This window comes from Limanda limanda, chromosome 7 (assembly GCF_963576545.1).
Source record: "Limanda limanda chromosome 7, fLimLim1.1, whole genome shotgun sequence".
Taxonomy (NCBI): Eukaryota; Metazoa; Chordata; class Actinopteri; order Pleuronectiformes; family Pleuronectidae; genus Limanda; species Limanda limanda.
The window spans coordinates 17,623,549-17,634,588 of record NC_083642.1 but is presented as its reverse complement, the minus strand read 5'-3'; the positions used below and the strand labels follow the sequence as shown (position 1 = coordinate 17,634,588).

General features: G+C 43.0%; 1 protein-coding gene across 1 annotated transcript; it reads left to right on the top strand.

Annotated features, from left to right (window-relative positions):
* Positions 1 to 605: 605 nt before the first annotated feature.
* On the top strand, positions 606 to 9,905 carry LOC133005170 (large neutral amino acids transporter small subunit 1-like). Its single transcript, XM_061074764.1, has 11 exons — positions 606 to 929; positions 1,487 to 2,020; positions 2,120 to 2,245; positions 4,093 to 4,198; positions 4,321 to 4,365; positions 4,752 to 4,875; positions 4,985 to 5,088; positions 5,403 to 5,499; positions 5,974 to 6,123; positions 8,352 to 8,526; positions 8,751 to 9,905. The coding sequence occupies exons 1-11, from the start codon at positions 854 to 856 to the stop codon at positions 8,825 to 8,827; spliced, it is 1,614 nt and encodes a 537-aa protein (XP_060930747.1). The 5' UTR covers positions 606 to 853; the 3' UTR covers positions 8,828 to 9,905.
* The last annotated feature ends 1,135 nt before the right edge of the window (positions 9,906 to 11,040 follow it).

Here is an 11,040-nt window from a genome sequence, read left to right as displayed (position 1 = left end):
CTGCAAAACAATTTCTGACCGATTTTTCTCTATTCTATCTATCACAGTTTGCCACTGTCCTTATTACGGAGCAGCCTGAGGACACCGGCACTGTTGAGATGGGAAGGTCATGACCTGAACTCCTACCTGACGATGACGTCAGCTAATATCGTGCAAGTGGTGGGTGTCAGGTGGTAACAGAAGCATCACGTGCCCCATCACTGTTATTCTGCCTTGAATGGGGCCAATGCGATCGCGTGTCACCTTTCTGCACTTGAGATGAGAGAACAAAGGCTGTTGTGGTTCCACCTGATCACCACTAGAGGGCGCACCAGCCCTGCAGCATCTCTCCCAGCACACACGAACAGGCACAACAACATACTGCACTGGATTAGCCAGTACACAAAAGGATTATAGCGTCACATGGAGGCCCTCTCCAAATGGTGCCTGCTGCTAACCTACTTCCCCCCTCTGAGATATCCCATCATGTATTTGGAGTGGGTGTGGGCCCTGCATCACAAAGGTTCAGCCCCTCCCTGCTGTATCCTGGAGACACAGGGGGGAGGGAGGGAGGGAGGGAGGGAGGGAGGGAGGAAGAGACAGAGAGAGAGAGAGAGAGGATCAGGGTCAGATGAATTCCAGCCTGAGTGACGAAGGCAGTGTGTGCAAATGAGGAGGGGAGCGTGCATGCATGTGCGTGAGCGTGGACGAATCAGAGCGGGCTAGAGACAGAGAGTGAGGGGTGGATTGTGTGGGAGAACGACAGGAGGAAATCCAGGCAGCAGGAGGAAAGGGGGCATAAAGGGAGGAAGGAAAAAAGGGGGGCAGGAGGAAGAAAGAAGACAAGACAAGGGGACCCAACCTGAGAGGGACGATGGCTGAGCCGGAGCTGAAGTCACGGAGCAGTAGTGAGCGTGTGTCCAAGGCGGCGAGCCAGGAGAAGCTCGGGGGTGAGTACAGTGCATGCTTGAACTCCTGTAGACACCACATGGTGCAGGGCTGCAATAATCCGCCATCCGCTCTGATGCAACGTTGCCTGATGCAAGAGCACAATCTGATGTTGCTATGGCGACGTGCATCCTGCTGTGGTAGATGTGTGTGTTAAGGATAGGTGAGCATATTGGCTCTTAACCAAGATACATTAGATACATTTTTTTTATTTATCCCACACACATTCACAGACATGCACAGACACACTCATGCAATTGAGGGACATTTGTCTTCTGCTTTTAACCCGTCTGGTGCAGGACACACAGAGTCTACAGAGTCCAAATTACTCTGCAGTGTGTCTTCTCTGTGGAACAGAAGGAGGTAAACATTAGGGATAGGTAACAATCTTGAGAAACCAGTTCTTTACCGGTTCTTTACCTGTTCTTTCCATGTGCATGCCAAAGAATTAAATATAATTGCTGCTCTCGAATTTCCATAGACAATCTCTCACACAACAGAAAAGTTTCCCTTTACTTTGCCAATTTCTCCTCGTTTGCCTGCTCCTCTTCTCCTCCAGCAGCCGATGCAGACCCAGACCCAGATGGTCTCATCGAGGAGCGGCCGGCCTCTCCATCTGCCTCCCTGGTCCCTGCTCCAACGGCCGCCAGCCCCACCGACGTGGCCCCTGCCAAAGGGGAGAAGATCGAGCTCAAGCGCAGCATCACCCTCTTCAACGGCGTGGGGATGATCATCGGCACCATCATCGGCTCGGGCATCTTCGTCTCCCCGTCAGGTGTGGTCAAAGAGACGGGCTCCACCGGGCTCTCCCTCATCATCTGGTCGGTGTGCGGAGTGATCTCCACCATGGGCGCCCTGTGCTACGCCGAGCTGGGCACAACCATCACCAAGTCCGGGGGGGACTACACTTACATCCTGGAGGTGTACGGCGAGCTGGCGGCCTTCCTGAAGCTGTGGGTGGAGATGCTCATCATTCGGCCGTCGTCGCAGTACGTGGTGTCGCTGGTGTTCGCCACGTATCTCCTGAAACCTCTCTACCCAGACTGCCCTGTGCCCGAAAGTGCTGCCAAGCTCATTGCCTGCCTGTGTCTCAGTGAGTTTTGGGCTCAGTCACAGACACAACTTTAGATGCAATATCTTCATTCAATGTAGTCATCCTTTTATTCTTCTTCTTATCTCTCACCTCCTTCAGCGTCCCTGACATTCGTAAACTGCATCAGTGTGAGAGCAGCCACCAAAGTGCAGGACTTGTTCACGGCCTCCAAGTTGGTGGCTCTGCTCATCATCATCCTCTTTGGCTTCATTCAGATCTCCACAGGTATGTAAGTACAGAAGCAGACACACAGGCACTGGATCTTTAGTCCATGTGAGGGCTCTGTGTAAAACTGTGTTTGTTCTGTGGTGACATGAAAACCCTAAAGGGACAAAAATCAGAGCTAGACTAACATTATTAACATAAGAGCAGATTAACACTCTTATGTTAATACGCAACTTGATATCAACCAGCTGGGTTTTTCCAGTCCTGTCACTTTCTTTATCTGGTATAATTTCCAGTTTTATCAATGAATTCTTGATCACAAGCTGATGATAAACTCGACAGACAAAAACAAGTGAGACAAACTGATATTTAATATTAACTTAACTTAACTCGTATTAACTTTAGTATAAATGAAAATATAAAGTTCTATTTTGTGTGACAGCTATAGTACAAATATCATAATTTATCTCTATTGGTACTCTGATAATTACAAGTTGAATTAAAATCTCCTATAATGATCGGTAAAACTCTGCCATGTGATGCATTAGTAATATTCTGTTACTGACTCATTGTGTAGATATTCTTTCTGTCTCCAAACAAGATCAACTTTCTTCGTCCTCTGTTTAGATATTAAGTGCGATAGCAAAAGAAGTGTAAATAAAATATGCTCTTACAATTTGTAGTTTTCATATAACTACGCTCTTTATTATTTCATCCCAACCGTCTTGGTGACTATATCTGGGGATTATCTCTTTTGTTGCTGATGATCAACAAATTGTTGATTAACGCTAATGAGCCCGACCGAGCGGAATGCCCTCCTTTCTGCCTGTTTGCACAGTAGCTGAGTCTGAGCACAAGGCTCGTCTGTGTGCAGCCATGTTGCTCAGTCTGAGCAGGAGTGCAGCCACGTGCACGTCTGTCTGCACAGGTGTACTTTGCATCTGCTGAACACTACGGAGCCTCGTTGGTTTCATACATGGCTCGTCTGCACAGTAGCTTACAGAACACGATAGAATAGATTTAGTCATGTCATTGAAATTGTGGAAAATGTATATTCTTGGAGAAATTTATCACATTTTTGACTGAATTTTCAATATCACTGTCTTAAACATGGCGGGAAAAAATCCCGTGACTCCATCTTGGGAAAAAAAGGAACATACTCTAAATTATTTTCAAATCTGAAGGAGCAAATCAGCCTCAGTCACACCATCTGAAGTAAAACCAGGCGAGAACACTTCGTGACCATCACTCGCTCCGTGCTACATCTGCTGCTCGCCCCCCCTCCCTTTGGGAAGCCATGCTCCACCGCCATTGTGCTCTACGTTGCGTTTCCATGGAGACTGGGCGGCGAGGCTTGCCGGCTGTTGTCACACTGTGGTCTTTCAGAGGACTGCGAAAATAATGAGGGTGTAACAGGCCTCGTGGAAAAGGAAAGTCATTACCATCTGAAAGCGACAGGTAGACGGGAGAGTCACCCGGAAGCAAGAGTACGAGCATGCACGCACACACACACACACACACACTCACACACACACACACACACACACACACACACACACACACACACACACACACACACACACACACACACACACACACACACACACACACACACACACACACACACTATTGCAACTCCTTTTGCTGATGCACTGGTTTTTGTAGCTGCTCTGAGTAAATGGGTGGACTCAAAATATATTCTGCTCATATTTAAATGTCGACCAGGCAGCAAATCAAATATGTCAGTACTGGCTCGCTGCTGGTTGAAAATGTCCAACCTGTCAAATGACAAGCAGCAGAGTATCGGCCTTGATACAAAAAAATGAAAAGCGCCAGGAGCCCTAAATGAGAATCGCAAGACGTGAAAGGTCAATTATTCCTTAACCTCTAATTTCTTCTCTTTGCAGGTGATGTGCCGTACCTTATGCCAGACAGGGCATTTGAAGGCAGCAAACTGGGGGTCGACAACATTGTCTTGGCGTTATACAGCGGCCTCTTTGCTTTTGGAGGCTGGTGAGGCATTTGTGACCAATTTCGATGTAATAACAGTCTAGAAATAGACGCCTGTTATTTTGCAATACACATATTTTTCACCAATTGCTAAAACAGTGTGGAACTCTTGTTTTCTTTTCTAGGAACTACCTGAATTACGTCACCGGGGAGATGATCAATCCAGAGAGGTGACTTAAATTTGATGATGGTTGAACTTGTTTTGAAGATTGAACAGATTCTCCTGTAAATATTTGTCAACAGCATGATGAACCTCGTCCGTGCTTGTTAACTGCAGCTGATTGCATGGAAACACAGTGAAGACAAAGGAACAGGAACACCATACCATATAATGCATTAGATTGAATTTTTATTAGGTGATGCTTATGCTTGAAGTATTATATTATATTATATTATTGCAAAACTGATCACTGTACACAACTATTTCAAACTGTCCTTGGTCATCTTCACATGCATGAATCTGATCACTAACTAAATGATCACATTATAAGAAAATAAGTGGTTAAGATGTTAAGAGGAGCGCTTCACCAATGACCTCTGACCTTTCCTTCCGTAGGAACCTGCCTTTGGCTATCATCATCTCCATGCCCATAGTGACTGTGGTGTATGTTCTGACCAACCTGGCCTACTTCACCACCATCTCCCCTGAAGTTATGGTCGAGTCCGAGGCTGTTGCCGTGGTAAGAGTTATGCTTCTGTCCAAAACATCCTGAGACTCAGTTTATTGTATATTTTACTAAATGTAAGCTTATAGCCTTCCTATGTGTCACTGGCTGTGCTGTCTCGCAGAGTTTCGGGGAGTACCATCTCGGCGTGATGTCCTGGCTGATTCCTGTCTTTGTGGGACTGTCCTGCTTTGGAGCCGTCAACGGATCCCTCTTCACCTCAGCACGGTGCGTGTTTACACATAGCTCCCGGTGGGAAGCGGAGTCAGGCAAGTCCGTTTAATAACACCCAGGTCAGTTAGGAGCATAATATTCCTGTGCGGTGATGAAACAGGAGTCAGGATGTTTTGAGAAAAGGATACTGGACTTTAGGGTGTGAGCGCTCAAATGTTTTTGAGAGGATGTGAAGTTCCATACGATATGAGGGTAAGGGGTGGGTAGGGGGTGTGTTCCAAAACCTGGGGCTGTTATTGGCTGGAACTGTTAATATAGGGCGACTGTTTTATCAAACAATAACCATGAAAGAGCTTTCTCTCTTCTAGGTTGTTCTATGCTGGAGCTCAAGAGGGTCAACTCCCCGCAGCTCTGGGATTGGTTCACTCAGACCTTTTCACTCCAGTGCCGTCCCTCATCTTCACAGTAAGACCCCTGCTACTAACAATGATGATTCAACAGTTACTCTTGTGTTTTACAAATCAGCACCATGAGAAGTGCCTGATTACATCAAGAACCAAGGATGACATCTAATAGAATCATGGTTAATAATGTTGCATTAAATCATACATGACCTTTATTAATGCAGCCAGCGTTAACATGTTTCTGGCAGTTCAAAAACAAATTTTTGAAAAGTTATTTTTAATAGACAACATTCCTTTTACTCTCTGATATTCACATGCATTCAATGGGTATTTTGATATGTGCTACATTTAGCATTTGTCACACATATCTCACAAAGACACCTGTGAACTAGAATGGCCCACGACCTCTGCCACGGCCCAACAGTTTCCTTATGAGACAACATTTGAATTCACTATATCTGGATTTTTATTTGGATCTGCACATGAATGTATGAAGGACTGACATCATGTTGTTGTTCCTTTTCCCTGATATCAGTGTTTTCTGTCCATGATGTACGCCATCTCCAAGGACATCTTCTCTGTCATCAACCTCTTCAGCTTCTTCACCTGGCTCTGTGTTGGTATGGCGATCGCAGGTTTGATCTGGCTGCGCTTCACCAAGCCCGACCTCAGGAGGCCAATTAAGGTAGAGCATCCATGTCTGATCAGGTGGCAACTATCTCACTGCACAATCTATCTGAGAAAAGTGAAGTGTGAAAGATTTGAAACTCACTGAAAGGTATCTTGACCTGAACCTTAAGCCACTTTCTCTGTCTGCCTCAAACATAAATAGAGACACGTCCCCCGGTTTCATAAAATCTGTCTTTTAATAAAACAACTATTGTATCACAACGCTTATTATTGTGGGATGTGGAACCACACTGTGATATCAGGATGGGAGTGGTGTCTGCACGGATACATGGCTCTTTGTTTCTGTTTCATCATGGGATTATTACTTTGGTTGACTGGAGTCTTTCATCTCTGCTCTGAGCCTGAGTTCTCTCAGCCTATTTGTTTTATAAGATGAACCTCTAACAAGGAACAAATGGGGCTTTCTTCTTCATGTGTAAACCATTCATGAATCAAGACAATTGTTCGTTTTTTTCACGTCTAAATTTATCTTCTGTCACAACAACAACACATTTCTCTTCATCAGCGTACAAAGCTCAACTACAGAAGCTGAGCATCTGTATTCTATCCACCTACCTACCTACCTACCTACCTACCTACCTACCTACCTACCTACCTACCTACCTACCTACCTACCTACCTACCTAACCACCTACCTACCTACCTACCTACCTACCTACCTACCTACCTACCTACCTACCTACCTACCTAACCACCTACCTACCTACCTACCTACCTACCTACCTACCTACCTACCTACCTACGTACCTACCTACCTAACCACCTACCTACCTTGCTACCTACCTACCTACCTACCTACCTACCTACCTACCTACCTACCTACCTACCTACCTACCTAACCACCTACCTACCTACCTACCTACCTACCTACCTACCTACCTACCTACCTACCTACCTACCTACCTACCTACCTACCTACCTGCCTAACCATCTACCTACCTTCCTACCTACCTACCTACCCACCTACCTACCTACCTACCTACCTACCTACCTAACAACCTTTAGACCTCTCTATCTATCTGACTAACTAATCATATTATTACAATATTGATGGCCTTTTCTTTATAAAGGATGGGTTCTAGCTAGTGGCAAAAGTATTTGTAATTGTACAAAATGTATTTGTAATACAAATACATTTGTATTACAGTTACAAATGTAGTGCAGTGAAAAGATAAGTTTTTTTTAGAGTAGAAGTAGAAGTACCTACCTACCTACCTACCTACCTAACCACCTACCTACCTACCTACCTACCTACCTACCTACCTACCTACCTACCTACCTAACCACCTACCTACCTACCTACCTACCTACCTACCTACCTACCTACCTACCTACCTACCTACCTACCTACCTACCTACCTACGTACCTACCTACCTAACCACCTACCTACCTTGCTACCTACCTACCTACCTACCTACCTACCTACCTACCTACCTACCTACCTACCTACCTACCTACCTACCTACCTACCTAACCACCTACCTACCTACCTACCTACCTACCTACCTACCTACCTACCTACCTACCTACCTACCTGCCTAACCATCTACCTACCTTCCTACCTACCTACCTACCCACCTACCTACCTACCTACCTACCTACCTACCTACCTACCTACCTACCTAACAACCTTTAGACCTCTCTATCTATCTGACTAACTAATCATATTATTACAATATTGATGGCCTTTTCTTTATAAAGGATGGGTTCTAGCTAGTGGCAAAAGTATTTGTAATTGTACAAAATGTATTTGTAATACAAATACATTTGTATTACAGTTACAAATGTAGTGCAGTGAAAAGATAAGTTTTTTTTAGAGTAGAAGTAGAAGTAGAGTAGAAGTACAAATGAAAATACTCAATAAAAGTACAAGTATATGTGTACTTAGTTGCCTTTCAACAGCTGGTTTCAACTGAAGATGTGATAAAAAAAAACACAAAAAGGCAAAGATGTATGTTATTTTATTCATATTAATTCATATTCAACATCCAGTGAAAAGACAATATTATGAAGTAATAATGAGATGTTTTTCATGCTGCAGTATCTGACATATGGGCCATGTTACATATCTAATTTCACAATTTCTTATATAATTAATGGAATTTTGTATGAACCTGAAATTCATTTCTCTGTCACTTTGCCAAACAACAATAGTATTTTATGGATTGTCCTCTATGTTTTTGAACTGCAACAAACCCTTTCTCTTGTCTTTCTCTGTGCAGGTGTATCTGTTCATCCCTGTGACTTTCGTTTTGGGCTGTATCTTCATGATCATCGTGTCGTTCTGGGCGGCTCCCTTCGAGTGCCTGATCGGCAGCGGCATCATTCTCACAGGTATCCCAGCGTACCTACTGGGCTTCAAGTGGAAGAAACCCCATGTGGTCAGGAAGATGTTGGGTGAGTGACGCGGCATTCATTACACTTTGTTATGAGATTCAAGTGAAAATATCTGTGGGGGCACTGAGTACATTTAGCTTATTTACACAGAGGAAGCCAGAGAATGAAACCAAAGTGTTTGATAAAGCTTATACATTTTTTTTATTTCTTCTGCAAAAACATGTGCAGTAATGGAGCCAAAGAAAACAGACATGTTGTTGATGTGATGAGTTGTCTCTCCTCAGAAATCTTCACCACGTCCTGTCAGAAGATCCTCATGTCTGTTCCCGAGGAGAGGGCGAAACACGAGGCGGTGGAGTGATGCTGCACACACAGAACAAGATTAAGGACTGACGCAATCACATTTTTGTCTGAACATTCTCAAAGTGTTTACGCTCATTCATGCGTGATTCAGCTACAGCAGTTTATATTTTGAAACCTTTATTTAACCAGCCAGGTAGTTGGTATATCAAGGAGGAGCCTGGCCATCTCGGTTAAAGAGTTTTTATTTATGTATGCTCTTCTGTACAAAGTAAGTGGACATTTGTTTATGAAAACAACAATGTTAACAATTGAAATTCAGACATTTTACCGGATTTTTGTTCAAAATCTGTTACACAGTTACATCTCCTGTTAATGCTGGAACATGCTTTTAAGTTGCACGTTTGTTAGAGAGTCACTGTCGCAGGCACCTACTGAAATTGATTGTGCACTGAACACATAGCACCAGAAGCGCCAGCAATTCTAGAAGTGGCCTCAAACAACAAGTTTGCCATAAACGACATGTTCGAATGAGAATTTGTTTATACATTCTTTACTTTTACTAAACACTAACAACGAGAAGCACATATTGTTTATTATAGTTTAGAGCTTTAGGGAATACTAAGCTGTGAGTCAAAGTTGAAATTTGTGTACAGAGTATAAATCAACAAGGTCAGGTTTGAAAGAAGAAGTGGTTAATTAACGACAGCAAATCTGATTAGATGATACACAAAAGCTACTAATATTCATTTTAAATAAATATTGATTTCTATATTTGTATTTTTTTGTATTGATTTGTAAACTGAGTCCACAGCACTAAAGCACAAAAAAAGACAAAGCTGTGTGTGTAATGTTTCCTTAAGATGTGTTGCTGTGAAACAGGTCTGTTTCTCGTACCGTTTTATTTTCGGTGTCAGCGCTCCATGTGATGATATTTGATGGATATCTGAGGATCTGTATAGATGTAACGTTAGCAGCTGTATTTAGGAAACTTCATTGTAGTGTTTTGTATCTTTTATCCTTGATCTGTGCCAGCTGTGGTGGTGCTCCTGTTACCTTTTATTTTTGTCTTATTGTCACTGTAAGACCAAAATGAATGTTGCAAAATAAGTTTTTTTATTGGGAAGTTGCCTATAAAGTCCTGCTTTTAAAGTGAATATCCTTTTCTAAAGTTATTACAAGCACTTTCCCAGTCCGCTCGGGGCTCCAGAGGAAATGAAGTCTCTGAGGAATATGAAGGAGGATGGAATTCGCACTGGCTGAAAAAAAAAGCTTTCTGAGCTTTGTACAGAATAGAACGACAGTCCCCTGAAATGTCAACATTTGATTCGGTCCGTCAGCCTCTGCTGAGCGTTTCACTGAGTGCTGACGGTCCACGGTTTGCAAGAAAGTTGGAAATCAACTAGATGCAGATTGGTTGAGGTCAAATCAACAGAAAGTGACTTTGAAACAGGAACAACGAGGGAAACGCTGCCAGTTAAATACATCCAACATGTTTATTCTCTTAGTAACATCCTCTTTAAACAACTGCAGATGAAATGTCTTCATTATTTGAGAAGCGCTCTTCAACCATCATTATGTTCGATAATGGAAAGTGGACCAAGGCATAAAGTTCAATCAATTAAATTTTTAAAACACCATCATGAAAATGTATTTACATGTAGAGAGAGAGAGGGGAGGACATCCCAAAAGCAGAATCCCCCCAGTAATGGGGGATTTAAAGAACAATGTAAAGAAAAGTTAGGATTAGGGTAAGGGTTAGGTTTTTTTTCTCACATTAAGCATAATTTATGATTTTTTAAATCTTTGTGACAGGTATTTGTGCTTAAGGGAAGATATGTGCTCTTTATCAAAGAGATCACATGAAATGAAACCAGGCAGGACATGATTCGCAATGACTGTGATTATGAAGATGCACAGTTTCTGTGGGAATCGACATATATTTATGTGATGCACAAAATATTGGATGTGTATAAAAGGTGTTATGTCTTGTTAAAGCCTTTAATGATGTTTGCCTAAAACAATGAAATGTTATGGAGGAGAAAAAAACTCTAATAGCATATTTGTAATCTTCAAATTTGAAAGTACCGATGTCAGCGGTTGTAACTGTTGCATGTCAGTGACCATGGCAGGTACATGTAATAAACATATTTTTGTTCAAGCTCACGTCTGTGTTTTGTAAAGACGACGGGCAACAAAAGGAGTGCAGTGAAATCGGATTCATCTCTGCTGCAGCCTAATATACTCGCACCAGTTAACAAAAGGCCACAGGCT